Source organism: Aythya marila (genome assembly GCF_965140915.1).
Source record: "Aythya marila genome assembly, chromosome: 5".
Classification (NCBI taxonomy): Eukaryota; Metazoa; Chordata; class Aves; order Anseriformes; family Anatidae; genus Aythya; species Aythya marila.
In genome coordinates this window covers 48,961,334-48,975,847 of record NC_139046.1, presented here as the reverse complement: position 1 = coordinate 48,975,847, position 14,514 = coordinate 48,961,334, and the positions used below count along the sequence as shown (strand labels likewise).

Below are 14,514 nucleotides of genomic sequence, written 5' to 3'. Positions count from 1 at the left end.
AGATATCCGTACTGCACCCTGTGGAGGTCTCCACACCAAAGCAGGTGGCTGTGCTCTGAAGGAAATTTGCAGTTAGCATCAGTTCCACTGCCATGCAGAAAATCGAATGGCAGCTAAGTCCAAAATGAACTTTAAATACTATGTTCTGAGTAGGGCTGTGTGCCGTAATCATCAAAATCTTGGCATCTGTCTCATGTCTTCTTACATCAGCAATCTCACTGGGTATGTTTGCATCCATGTTAAGAGATTTAGAGAAAAAGACGGTGATGAACACATCGGTATTGTTTTATATGGAAGGTGCACAGATACTACAAAGACTGTTCACAGTTAAAAGTCTATAGGTTGTTAGACAAGGATAACCTAGAGAGATGTCTGGATAAAGGAATTCATCCCATGAAAGACCACCTGAAGGCGTAATGGATTTTCCACTGCAGTAAATTACTCAAGGTTTCCATTGGCTACTGCTCGCAAATTTTTGAGGTTGCTCAACATGCCTGAGAGCTTTACAAACAGCTGTAGGTATTTGTCAAAGCCTTTGAGATACTTGGGTTTCTACTCTGCAGAAAATGCCAATTTTTACCCTTCACATTTTGAAAATGATCTACATTTTGAAAGTTCACTACAGAAATGAAATTGAGGAGATCTGGTGTAGAACCATGAAATGTTTCCTTTGGATAGTATTGATACATTTTGTAAGAAGAATATTAGGAAAATGAAGTATACGACTATTAAATATGAGCTGAAGACAGGTAAAATCAGTAGCATGTACTAATAGAAAAGGCAAACCAAAACATGACGCAGAGATCAAATCCAAAAGCAATGGTCTCCTTTGTTTGGATTGAACGTTTCCTCAATATCAACATGTTCCGACAAAACATTTCAATTTTGCCAAAGTTGCATTTTCTGGCAGAAACGGAGTCCGTAAAAAGCATCTGACTAGCTCAAGCGCGTGTATTCCAAGTGATTCCTTTTGTGTTTTGCGGTTTTCATCCACTGTGGAGGGAGCGAACACTTACTGAGCCCCATTCATTCATCTGGCCTGCCATAAAAAAGCACGTCTATTTTAAGCGCGTTGTAAAATGGCACATGTCACTTAGCCGGGCTGTCCGGTCACGGGACCGTGGGTCAGGAATCCCTCTCCGCACCCACCTCGCGCCCAGCCCGGCGGCGAGGGCAGCACCCTGGGGACACATCGGCCCTGCACACCCAGAGGGAGCACGTACCAAGTGCCTCCTTCTGGAGACATCTGTAACTTCAACTCGCCACAGCAACAGGGATGACTCATGAATAGAAATTTGTATTTCTGTCTCTCCCCCCTTTACTGTATCTTTCTTTCTGAGATGAAAATTGCTATCTCGGAGCTGAGCAGCGCGAGACAACAAGCCCGTCACAAAAGGGATCGCCTGCCAGAGTCCAGAAAGGGTTAAGGCAGCAGTTGGAGAGGTTTGGGGTGACGTCGTGCTTCTGGACGCCTGAGAAGTCTCTTGAAGGTAGTTCCCCTCTGGTGAGGATGGGAGCGAGCCGAGGTCTGAAATCCGAGATCCCTCGCAGCCTGGAGCTGGTGAGGTCCCAGTAAAAGCTGTTTGCCTGCCTTCCCTTGCTGAGCAGTCACACCGCTGCACCGGCCTGGGCAGTATGGAGCGAGCCCTCTGGACACACGTAGGACTCACCCTCCTGCAGCTCCTGCTCATCTCCTGCTTGCCGAGAGGTATCGTAAGTCAGCGTCTGCGTTCCCGGCACGGCCAGAGCAGTCCCTTTCCTTCAGTGTGGTCAGAGGGGTTTGAGCTCAGGGGCTGTCATGGGCAGTGGAGAGATCTGCAGGGCTGGTAATAGTAGAAGGAAGGGGCTCTGCTTTATTTATTCCTTTCTCGCCGGCACAGAGCATGTGTGGGGGGAGGTCTGCCCAGGGATGATTTCCAGGCAAAGTTAATAGCCTTAAAGAGAAACAACTGGCTGGATTTGTTTGCCAATGGCCATCAAGAAAAGGGTATGCAATCACTTCACTTACTACTGCTTTATTTTCTCAACACTCAGTGCTAAGGAAATGATGATAAAAAGAGGCATTTAAGTCTCCGAATTGTAAAGCGTAATTTGTTTAGTTTGGCAAGACAGAGACTTTCCTCTCCAGCCCCAACACCAAGAATGAAGGCAAGGGAGGAAAAAAGTGAAGGAAAAAAAGAAAACAAAAGCCACACATTGTTTCCGATCTGGGCTTTAGTTCTGCCAATATTATTCTTTCGAAGGGGAAGCCTCGTTAAAGCAGAATGATCTTTTTTATAGCCAAGCCTCGCTCCAGATTCTGCTGAACCAGCATGTTCAGTTTCTTCTTGATAAGGTTAAGCGAAAGGCATTTACTGGCGAGTGCAGATCCGCTGTCGCTGCGGCCACGACCGTGGGCTGGTTACACCTGGGAGCAGCTGAAGCTGCAGATGGCTGTCAGCATCCCGCGGGCTGCCTCAGGAGCCGAGCCCTGAGCGCTGGGAGGTGCGGTGCCCCCGAATCGCCCGCCCTTCGAGCTGTGGGGTTGTGGCAACGTTAGCTGCCAGGTAAGCACCTCGGGGGGACGCAGCAGAGCAGGGGAGGTGCCAGGCATGCAGGCAACCCCATTGTGACGGCTATAAATAATCAGTGTCAAGGACGGGGCTACAGAGCCTGCCCCGCTGGGGGCTGAGGCAGAGGGTCTGCCTCTGTGGTGTCCTTTCCTGCTGGGCCTGGGGGCTGACCCCCTGCCAAAGCCTGCCCCCAGGGCCACCAGCACAAAGCACGGTCTCACTGTCCCATGTGCACCCACGTTTTGTCCCCACAGCAGCCTGTCCCTCTGCCATGTGCCAGAGCACCCCTAGGCATGGGCAGCGGCTGCCTGGTGCTGTGGAGAGGCTCATTGCCCACTCGTTCTCCCCAACACCAGCTCCTCATGTACCGGGGGCAGTGACTGAAGGGCCTGGGGGTCCCACATCGAGGACAGCCACCCCCCTGCCCCCTCCGTCCTCATTGTGCCTCCGTGCCCTGTCTCCAGAGGAGTCACCACCATCAGTGCTCGCCCTGCATGCAGCGGTGGGAGGGGTGCTTGGAGCCACGGGAAGGATTCAAAAGTGCGGTGGCCTGAGCGTGTCAGGGCAGGTTGGAAAATAGCATTTTGCCTCCTCCCCACAGATGTATCCAATTTTTATCCCTATTTATCACACCCAGTTGCACAGGGCCTGCCTCTGGAGTTGGGGGCAGGAGTCAGGGGAGGTCTGGGAGTTGATTTCTGGAATAAACTTGAAGTGCAAGTGACTCATATTTCCTTAAAAATATATGTGTGTTTGTGTGTGCTCCTGCCTATCTCAACCCTCCCCAATCTCTCCTCCCCTCCCCCTTCATCCTCTGTCTAGAGCCGTGGAGCCCAGATGCACTCAGATGCATCCAGATGCATTCAATCTTAGCAAATGGGTTACTTCAGTTCACACATTTAGGTCCCTAGCTTGGACAAAAGGGGAGAGACTCGCTTTTTGGATCGGAGGAAAGCTGGGGTTACTCATGCTCAACCCTGAGGCCACCTCATGGGGCTCCCGGGAGTCCTATTAAGCCCTCCAGTGCCCCCTGGTTTGGCTTGTCGCCCTCCCCGCCGCAGGGGCAGAGGGCCGGCAGCTCGGGGGCACCCTGCGCTCCTTGGCTAGGGCTGAGCTACAGCCCCAGGGCCGCTGTGTACAGCTTGAGGTGGAGGCTCAGGGATTTTGCTGCTGTCTGTGTGGGCTGTTTCTATCCAGGCAACATTAGCTGCCAACCTGCTCCAGGTCTGACACCGCTACAGCAAGCAAACACTCAAGACAGGGCCGGCACCACTTCTCCATGTTTAACACAGGCATGTCCCCATGTCATGTGCTCATGGATTTAGATACTGCAGCTGTTTCTTTTCTACAGATTCCCAAATATCCTCCCATATCACAGCAGTCTGGCTTTGTTCCCCAGCCCCGTTACTGAAGGCTGGGCTTTCCAACCTCGTGCATGCTGCCACTACCTCAAAAGTGCCGCGTTCACACCCGCTCCTGTTCCTTGTCTTGCAGCACAGGAAAAACAAAATCTCTTCCCAATCACACTAGTGTAATTTTCCTGGCCAGAATAAGCTTCTCTATCCCAGAAACAAATCAAGGCCTGCTGGGTAATGTAGCAAACTCAGTTTCAGCCTTATCCTGGCTGTTTTACAGCCCTGTCACAGCCCTTCTTGGATGAACACGCGATGCCACGGTGCCAATAGTGAGATCAAAAATGCCGTCCCGTAATTACAGAGGAGAAAGTGGAGGACGGGGAGGTTTAGGGCAGACGTCTGCAGGTTGCTTTAGATGCTATAAACATCCCAGCTCGTGGCGTAGATGATGGCCTGTAATTTAAATCCAGCCATGACGAAAAGATACAGAAAGAGGAAGCTGTGGTGTTTTGAGGGCAGGGGAAGACGCGTGCTGAGGAGTGCGAGGTTTAAACTGGAACAGCATCTGAGATGCGGCGGAGGCGTGTACGCCTGCTGCAGCGCTCCGGGCCTGTGGGCCAACTGGCCTGTCCCCAGAGGGAAGGCAGGGATTAGAAGGGCTTTGTACAAGAAAAAGGGGAAAGGAGCAGAGCTGCTACTTGGAGTGTATGGAGTAGAGCTCTATCTTGCGTGTTACAGCTCACTATCTGGAAGAAAGGGCTGCTGAAATGTAGGAAGAAGCAAAGTGGGACTTTTCTAATAGGAACGAGCACCCTGCCTGAGGCCTACCTGCCCTGCTGTGCTCCTCCTCAGCAGGGGTAGGGCAGGCGAGGAGGGGCTGCAGGGCGGGTGGGTTTGCTGGGAGGAACATGGGCAGAACATCCGCAACTGGTGGGCATCGCAACTGAGGCGGTGTTGGCTGAGGGGTACTGGGACCATCAGGTATAGAAAGACCGAATGGATGCTCCTATTTTCACTTAATGCTCTTTATTCATTAACCCACTGCTGTAGCTCTAGATGGGCAACTCCTACACACCACAAAGTGGAAGCACAATTTTTACTTGGCTTTCCTTGATTCTTGATTTTTCTTATGGACAAAGCAAAACAAGGCAGTGTGGAATGAGGTACAAACACTGGAAGTCATATGGGAACTCCTGTTAAGGACCTGATGGAGACCTCAAAAAGGACTTTTTATGGAAGTAACAATTCTTGGAGCAGAGGTGTTGTGATTTATCACAGCCCAGTCAAGAGTGGAAGGTTGCAGGTGTAAAAGAGGCACCACCGTAGGAGCATGCTGAAGCAAACCTATGTCCTATTGGGATCAACAGAAATATTTATTTCTGAATTTTATAGATATATGTTTAGTAAGTGGACCAAGTCAGCTTAGAATAGTAGACCTCACCATGTGTTCACATGTTAACTTTTTTATTTTATTTATTTATTTTTAATGAGAAAATCTTTCATTTTTTCCCCTCACATTCATGTCTGTGTAAAAGCACACATCAGTAGTTAGGAAAGGATGCAAACTGGCTCACTGGAAGAAGCAGTCCAATTATTCAGCAGTGGCCTGCAATCCATAAATGAAGCACACTGAGTAAAACTAAAACAGGGATGTATTTTAGCTCCTCTTTTAATTAGGTCAGCTGCTAAAAAGAATAATAGGCACATAATTTCCTAAAGGGAAGCAAGCTTCTTTAGAGATAGCGTTATTCCCTTTCGTCTTCTTAACCTATTAGGAAAATAGGCATCGTTTGCACAACGGGTTATCTGAGGGATAAAAAGGTTAGGAATAAAGACCTGCACTTTCCATCATTATTCAGGGTTTGGGGTTAAACTGTTCTTCAAGAGCCCCAGTTAAAACTTCTTAAGGGAACAACTCTCTTCCCTTCTGAGGTCTGTTCCTCTTGGCCTTACTAAGTGAATCCAACATGTTTCTCATTTCCAGTTGAGAAATTCTAGATCTTCTGTGTGCTCAGAGCTCTTCATGTTGTTAACGTCCATACCCATAACACCTTTGGGATAAGAGCCAGGCTGCACAGTGGTGCAATGAGAGTAGACTTGAAAAAGGAGCAGGATAAAACAATCATGAAAATGAGACAGACACGGAGAGAAAGAAATGTGTTAGCTTTTACTAGATTTCACCTCTGTCAGATTTATTCTGTCTTTAAATGAGAAACCTTCATTTCAGAATTATTACATGGCTGAACATTTCCTAATAAGAGCCTTAAGAAATTGCTCCTTCAAACTCAGATGCTTGCTTCTTCTGCAGAGGCAGTAATTGTTATTGAGCATCATGCTGAAAAAAATAAAAGGCAATCAAATAAAAGGGGACATATTCTCATTTGTGGAACATGAGCTGTTTGAATAATCACTTTGAAACAGTCATCTTCTATGGACTCTCATTTTGGAGATGTATATGTTTGTATCTGCTCTTATTTACAATGCACTTTTAATTTGTATGGCACTTTTCAAAGCAATTTGAAATGATGTTTCTTCGAGTGTAAGTATTGTTACACCAGCGTGCTGATGGATAAACCATGGCATGGGAGGAAAACTCATCTTTTCTATGTAACACCATGGATATGTAGGATGGGAAGTTCCATCAGCTCAGATCAAGGTATGGATGTCCTTATAAAACACTTTCTTCCACGTTATGATAAATATATATATATAAGGTCTCTCTTGTAGGATTGTGGCAAACATTTAGTTTTTTTTTTTTTTTTTTTTTGTTTTGTTTTTGTTTTTTTTTTGTTTTGTTTTTTTTGTCTCCAGGGAGACATGGAGACTACAAACTGGCTTTCTGTTGGATCAGTACACTGATCCCTCTATGTAGCAGCTAATGCCAGCACAAAGATACGGAGTGGGAAGTCAGGGACACAATGGAGGGAGATGTCCCATTGCAGCAGCAGCATGGATTTATATCAGCTTAAAATGACTACATTAAAATGACAACAAGCCATTCTTCCAAAGAAGTAGAAGACATCTAAGTTAATTGCTGTAATTAGGCTTGCTTTAATTCACCTTATATCCTAGCCATATAATTTTCCTAGCTCCAAACCCTTTGGAACAGAAATCCCCTTTCTGTTTAGTAAGGTATCTATGACAGGCAAATTCACCATGACAAGAAAAGTGTGCTAAAATTGAAGTTTTAGAGTGATGAACTGTCTGGCCCACCCTTGAGGCAGCAATGTGCCTGTGAATCTGTGAATCACCAAAGTTTTTAGCCTGACCTAGTAAGATAAACCAAAATTGAAGCTGGTTTACTTGAATATCCCAAGCTGCAAGCTGCAGTTGGTTAGAAGTTCACTAGTATGTGGATCACACCTTAACTGTTTCCACGCCCCCAAACCCATTAATGTAGACTCTCTAAAGATGAAAGCTAAGACCTCACCACACTGCCCACCACCATCTTACATTTCATCTGCATCCGCATCCCACAAGAATCGCTTTTCTTCTTTCCTTATTTTCTTATTATGACTGAAGAACCTTTTACTATTATTCTAATTTCCTTCGCAAGGTCAAGTTCAGCTTGGCTTTTGGCAGCGCTCCCTTTATCCCTGAGCTCTAAGACATAGCTTTCTTTGATGATCAGACTTTTTCCATCCCTCATAGGTCTCTGCTTTTCCCTCAAATGAGAGATTTGGCTGGGCTCATTGCATATCCCATAGGACTCATCACTGTCCTTTCCAGCAGACCTTGTACTGAATAGAACTAGTGCTTTAAGACAGCCTGATCCTTACAGCTATTTCTTCTTTCTTGGGCATCCTCTTTGAACTCACTGGCATAAGAGTAAGTAACATACCTCCAGTCTTCAGGGGGAGTGCTAATGGAGCCTTCGCTTATCTTCCAAAGAGACTTCTGGCTTTTCCGAATGGCATGGCAAAAACTGCCCTTTTGGAAGGCTGCATTTCTAGTCCATTTCAAGCAATATTTCTGTCAAACCTCCATCACCATCTTTCCCAAGTACTAATAAAATATTTCGTTGTGGGGGCTTCATCACCTCACCTTCTGAGGTCCTGCAGTTTGGAAAAGGATGGTATTTGAGGTTTGGCCAGGACAGGGATGGCTGAGTCACATGCGTGCCCTGACCATGAGGGCAATAGGAATAACAGACCCATTTGTGTGAGGGAGATGACAGCTTCACTGCCAACTGTTCAAGCTCCTCTTCCACACACCGGGCTGCCTAGCCTAGGCACATCTTGGCTGAGGACATTAGCACCTCTTGAAAAGGTGAAGCAGGAATAAGAAGCAAATAAGAGCTCTCTGGGCCAGAGCAAGTGAGGGAAGTGGATGCACTAGACAAGTTAAATCACAGCTGAATTTTTTGCAACTTTGTGAATGGAGTGCGTGACAGCAGAAGCTTGGCAGTCCAGCGGATTAAAATTGTATTTCCCCTTAAAGCTATTAGAGCACCAGGAATAACCTTCTTCCACTCCTTCCCTGGCTCCTGTGGGTATACAGCACAGAGGCAGGCAGATAAGCAGCACTTGTACAAAGGCAAACACAGAGCTGAATCAAAATCAAGAGCAAAGGCTGAACACTTTGCCTTTGCAGTCTTGAGAATCTGTGGAGAACCAAGGCCCTGTCTGCACAGGGATGTCAGTAAGCATTAGAGCATCCAGCAGATCGGCCGTGCACTTCATTCTGTGCTGGCCCCTCTGTGGCTGCTCTTCATCTGCTTTCAGCGGCTCAGCTCCCAGTGCAGGCTCAGCCACCACAAGAGCAGGAGCCGGCTCCCTCGAGACACTCCTGCAGCACCTTCTCCTCGCTGTGGCTCATCACCTGCATGCAGGTTTTCATGGAGGAAGCTCAGGGCCTGCCTGTTAGTGGGGACGGCTCCCCGGGGAGAGGAGTCTTTGGCTCCTCCAAACACCCAGCTTAATATCTGAGAGCAGGGGAGGTGGCGGTGTGACTGTGATGAATTGCCTTCTCCAGAACAGCCCTCGGGCTGCTGCTGCCAACAGAAAGGCCATTTAGACCCCACAGAAACGTGGGCGCTGCTGGGGAACATCCCCTCCCACTGCTGTCTGGCAGCAGCAGCCACTGAGAGCTGCGGGATCTGAAACGCGCCCCTGTGCTGCGGGGGCGAGGCGGTCTCTCTAGGTGCAGATGTCAGCAGAAAGAATGAACGTGCACCCACCCAGACCTGGAAACACGTGAGAACTACCAGCTAGGCCGCATGTTACCACCGTACTCCCCCACTGCTCCCCCAGGCTGGACTCAAAGCAAGAGGAGAAACGTGGTGCTGTGTCCTGCCAGGCTGCCGAGCCCCGCGGGCATTCCCCCAGCACCTTCCCCCGGCTGTTCGCCTGCCTTCCCACACGACTACTTCTTGCTCGGTTTCTGTGGTCTTGAGCTGCTTCCACATGCGCTGTCTATTCCTGGATTTAATGGGTTTCTCTTCCATCATTAAAATCCCGTAAATTAATCCGCTGTTTATTTGCCTGTTCTGAGACTTGTTTGTTGATTTCAGCCAAATATTTTGCAGGGGTTGTCAAGCAGCCTCTTCCTGCTTCTTCCAAAATCAGGTCAAAGCACTTTCTGGACTATGTTTGACACTGGGAGACGCAGCCACTGCCTCCACGCCAGCCTGCCTGCTCTGGAGGATTATCAGCTAGGCCCACAGTGTACCCTGTGATTATCGCAGCCGCAGCCGGCCAGGGCCCTTTTTCCAGCAATTCACTCAGTAAAGCTCCCCCTGCTCCTCCCTGCCTCAGCCTCTTCTCTTTTGGGGTAATAATGGCCAAGTGTGGCTGCAGGGAGCTGCCAGTGGGGACATGGTTAATGTTCCCCAAGTGCACAATAGGGATAATTCTTCCTCCCTGGGGCCCAGGCTGAGCTCAGCAACCCAAACAAATGTTTGTTGCGTGCAGACTGCTCTGTGCATCTCCCTCTTGCATTTCTGAGGGGAAGTGTTCCTTGGCCTGCTGCTCAGCAGGCAGAAGATGTATGTGCAACACAAAAGGGACACTACCACTGTTAAAAGGGTACATCGAGTCTTTGCACAAGTTTCCTTAAAAAATAGCTTCTACAGATCTTCAGAATAACAGACTTCATGATTTCTTTGAAGAAAATCCTAGACATGATCACTTAAAAAAAAAAAAAATCCTCAGACCCATAGATTTCCAAGTCAAGGAAAATATGCTGCCCAAACTACCTGAAAACCTGGAAGGGAACTCAATGGTCAGTGAACCAAAACACAGTCTGTTTCCATTGTCTCACTTGAAACAAGGGCAAGAAGGAAGCAAACAGCAATATTGCTATAAAATCATAGAATAATTTAGGTTGAAAGGGGCCTGTGGCGGTCGCCTGGTCCGGCCCCTCTCAGAGGGAAGCGCTAACCCGGCAGCCACGTGGTGCTGCCTGTGGCCTGGCCTGGCCAGGCTTGGCATTTCTGCACGGATGGAGATGTCTTGGTCAGCCCTCATGGTTCTCTCTGCCTGTGAACATTTGGATCGTTTTAGCTAGCAACAGATAGCTACACCCCAAATGGATAGAGCCATTTCATTAATGAGCATTGGCAACCTTGAGAGAATTTAGATTTCCAGCTTGAGCTGGGAGACCAAAGAATTTGAAGGAAGCTTTGCGAAAGCTCCTGAGTGTTAGGTAGCTATTTATTGCTCAGGCTTTGGGGATTCCTCCTTCAACAGGGAGCGAGACACCCGCCCCCGCACAACACAGGAACAGCGATTGCCAGTCATGTATGATGAGATGGATCAAGCTGAGTGTCAGTTCTAATAAGATAATTAGACACGTGTAATCAATTCGCTCTGGAATCTGAATCAGATACAGATCACAGATAAACGGCTTCATTAGAAGAGAATAATAGCTATAGGTTAAGAAGTCCCAACTTGGCCAAGCTGATTGACTGCTGTTCTGGGAATTAGGAGGCACGGGTTTAATTCCTGGCTCTGCTATTGTTTTCCTCTGGGACCTTGAGCAAAGTCACTTCACCTCGCTTGTGCTTCAGTTTCCCATCTGGAAAAAGCACTTTGTAAAGCATGTCGAGATCTACAGGCAAAAGGCTATATAACTGCTGAACACTAAGGTCATTTGGATGCAAGAACTTATATTGGAATAAATAATTACAGAATGTTATTGAATGACAGCCGTGGCTCTTTTCTTCCTTTTGGAATGGTTGTGGCTGGGAGGGAACAGGAAGGTTTTAGCGCAAACAGCAGCCCGGTTTCCAAACTCCGAACTGCAGTGGACTGGGAAAGGTTCAGCTGCGAGGAGCACCAAGGGCTAAACTTCATTTCCCAGCCAAAGGGGAAAAAAAATGAAGAAACAGTTGGTGGTCCCTTTTTGATGGAGCAAATAAATAGCGTTAGGGAAAAGGATAAGCTTCCAGGAACCTCTTCATGAGCCCATGGAGAATCCAGTGAGAGTGAGCAGCAAGGTTCAGTGGCAGGGAGCTGCGTCTGGCAGATGCGGTAACTCGGTTATGAGGCACAACGACAGCAGAAGCAGCAGGGTGAGGATGGAGCCAGGGACGGGCCCAGGCGGGAGCGCTGCACCTTAGAGATGTGTGGCTGGTTGTGATGGCAATGCAGCTCTGTCACTCAGAGTTTAAAACAAAAGAAAAAAGGATGTTACCTAACTACAATAAAAAAAAGAAAAAAGGGGAGGGGAGAGGGAAGAAGAAAGAGAGTCTCATTATGCTTCCTTCATGTCTCATCTTCCCAGGCTGCTCTCACACTTCTCACCATCAGGCTCCATGAAAGCAGCCGTCAGGTCTGTCAGCTGGCTGAGGCATGCTGACAGCCGCGTGCACTCATTAGATTTCAGTTCGTAGACCTTAGACAGCGTGCTGGCGACGGAAGGTGGGGTCTGCACTTACTGCGGCAGCCTGGAGTCACACCCTGAGGTATCACAGTGCCCTTTCCTAAAAGGGCACTTCCAGCATAGCTTAAATACCAGTGTATAAGGTTATGCTAGATAATAAAAAGACATTAATAATGTTATCATATTAGAAATGCCAGACAAAACAAACCTTTATAAATAATGAAAAATCTTGTTTCCTTTGGCAACAGGACTGAGCATAACACTATGTATTTCTGAGTGAAAACAGGGAGTGAAACTGGCGAAAACCCAGCCGCGAAATTGGCCTTTCCTGCCGGACACCCTCGTCTTCGACAGCAGCAAATTCACAGGCTGAACAAAACATGCTCACATAGCTTAAATAATGTACGCTGTATGCGAGGCTGTAAGTCAGGCTGAGATCTGCAGAAGAGTTTCTCACATGACCTCATCCCGTGTTTTTTTTTTTTTTTTTAATAATTATTTTTCTCAGTGCTGATGTGGAAGGCCCTGCAGAGAAAAGAATTAAGTAACCATATTCCTTATCTCTGCTGTGTTTGCCTCCCCTGGCTGTCCCTGCAAAACTGCCCGTGCGTCCCTCAGACACCCCAGCTGCTATTTGGGATGTGGGTTACCACCTAGTTTGCAATTTTCTACACTGAAGACCGGGGCAACCTCATGCCATGTCTGATCTGACAAATCGCTGAATAACAGATTCTGTCAATCCTCTGCAGAGAGTGGCTTATTTCTGCTGTCCCCCCCCCCTTTTCCCCCCTGCTTGCAGAGTACACGGTGATCAATGAGAACTGCCCCGGGGCGGAGTGGAACATCATGTGCCGGGAGTGCTGTGAGTATGACCAAATCGAGTGCGTCTGTCCAGGACGGAAAGAAAAAGTGGGCTACACCATTCCCTGCTGCAGGAATGAGGAGAACGAGTGCGACTCCTGCTTAATCCACCCAGGTACGTGTACTACCAAGCTGTGCTCACACCAGACCTGTGGCCAGCATGTAAAGGCAGCTGTTGAGCAGGGGAGCAGTGAGGGCATGGACATCCCTCAGGGCCTGGGATGGTGCTGGGTCTCCTCAGGAACGCCCCTGTCACTCTGGTGGCAGCAGCAGTGCACATGGCAATGTAGCATTGCTGCCCAAAAAAAGACTCTTCTAGCAGAAAAGCTGTCCTCAGGACTTCTCAGAAGGTTTGGCAGCTGCCAAAGGGTGATGATGCAGCTGGCTGCCCACCAGGAGTGTTTCACAGGTGCTCAGGGATGATTTGCATCCCCAAGGCAAGAAGAGAGAGATGATGGGGCAGTCTGACTAGCGAGGAGGAGAGGGCAGGGTGACAGGTGAGAGCAGGAAGAGACAGGACCAGGTCAGGAAACATCTGAATCACTTGGGCTGAGTCCAACCTGCACCAGCATAATGTGCTTAGACTCATGAGAGAGGTATTTACAGCTGAAGCAATGAGATTTAGAGGTTTGGCCAGTGAAACAGAGCATTTGGCTCCAGATCTCAGAGTCTGAGCTGCCTAGGGCTTGGAGTTGGAGGCTGGGTATGGTTCACAGCGGGGAAGCTGTCAGCGCCACAGCAGTCAATAATGTTGTTGGCATTTATTGTGAAAAACAGAGAGTGGCTGCTCCTCTCCCCTCAGCACAATCCACCTTGGCTTTCTTCTAACATGGTGGCTCTCCTTTCAGGCTGCACCATTTTTGAGAACTGCAAGTCCTGCCGGAACGGCTCCTGGGGAGGGACACTCGACGACTTTTACATCAAGGGGATCTACTGCGCGGAGTGCAGAGCTGGCTGGTACGGAGGGGACTGCATGAGTAAGTGTCCCACACGGGCAGAGAGGCACGTCAGGGACAGGGAGCGATGGGATGGAGCCAGAGCCATGCTGTGCCTTTGCAGCTGTTCCTGTACCATGACCCTCGCAAAGGGCACAGGCAGGAGAGGACAAACGCAACCAGGCACTGAGCAGATGTATGGTGGGGAAAAGTTCTCTCCCAAGGCTCATCTGCTAGGGATTGGCGCGGGCCCCAAGTCATGGCAGTTTACAACCCTACTAAACTTCTGTTTTGTTTTGTTTTGTTTTAAAACTTTAACTACTGTGACTCTGGAAATCTTCTGTTCTCTGCATTTCTCGGACATATGTCAGCATAACTAATTCCCCAGAGGATTTCAGCAAAGCATAAACATTTACAAGGGCAGCAGCTATGTTACAGAACTTTTTCCTCTGTCCTCTTTCAACCCCCAGGCTACAGAAGCAGCCCCAGGGAAGTCCTGGCGCTCCCTCCCTCCTCCTCACAGCTCCAACACGCTCAGAGGAAGCGCTGGGTAACACAGGGTCTTTCAGGCCCTGCTGGTGCTATCTGAAGGTTTTGATTCAAAAGCCCTGCCTTCCTGGGTTTTGCTAAGTTGTTGGTCCCAGTGCTATCGTTTAATAATGAATTCCATAAGCTAATTGGAGACCGTTTAAGGCACGTATTTCCTTTACCAATTTCCCACGGGTGAAACTACAGCCTTTCACCAACCCTCCCTCAGCTTTTATTGACTGCCTCTCTGTGTTTCACCGAGAGGGATGAAAGCAGCGTCTGCTTTTCCTACTCTCTTCTGTCCATTGTTCTACACACTTTAGGCTTATCTCCTCCTAGTCACAGATGTTAGAGCAACAAGTTAATCTGTCTTCCTATCGGACACAGCCCATGACAATTAAGGAGGTGAAAGCAAACAACATAAAGTAACTGCTTGAAAAGCAGGATGCGGGGAGCCCA

The 14,514-nt window shown here is 48.3% G+C and overlaps 1 protein-coding gene across 2 annotated transcripts in view; it reads left to right on the top strand.

Annotated features, from left to right (window-relative positions):
- The first annotated feature begins 1,196 nt into the window (after positions 1–1,196).
- Positions 1,197–14,514, top strand: part of PAMR1 (peptidase domain containing associated with muscle regeneration 1) — a 52,649-nt gene continuing 39,331 nt past the window's right edge. For both annotated transcript variants that reach the window (XM_082761996.1, XM_082761995.1), the window contains exons 1-3: positions 1,197–1,708; positions 12,531–12,707; positions 13,441–13,569. In XM_082761996.1, coding sequence (XP_082618122.1) covers positions 1,636–1,708; positions 12,531–12,707; positions 13,441–13,569 — 379 coding nt within the window. In that variant the 5' untranslated portion in view covers positions 1,197–1,635. The remainder of the gene's footprint in view (positions 1,709–12,530; positions 12,708–13,440; positions 13,570–14,514) is intronic.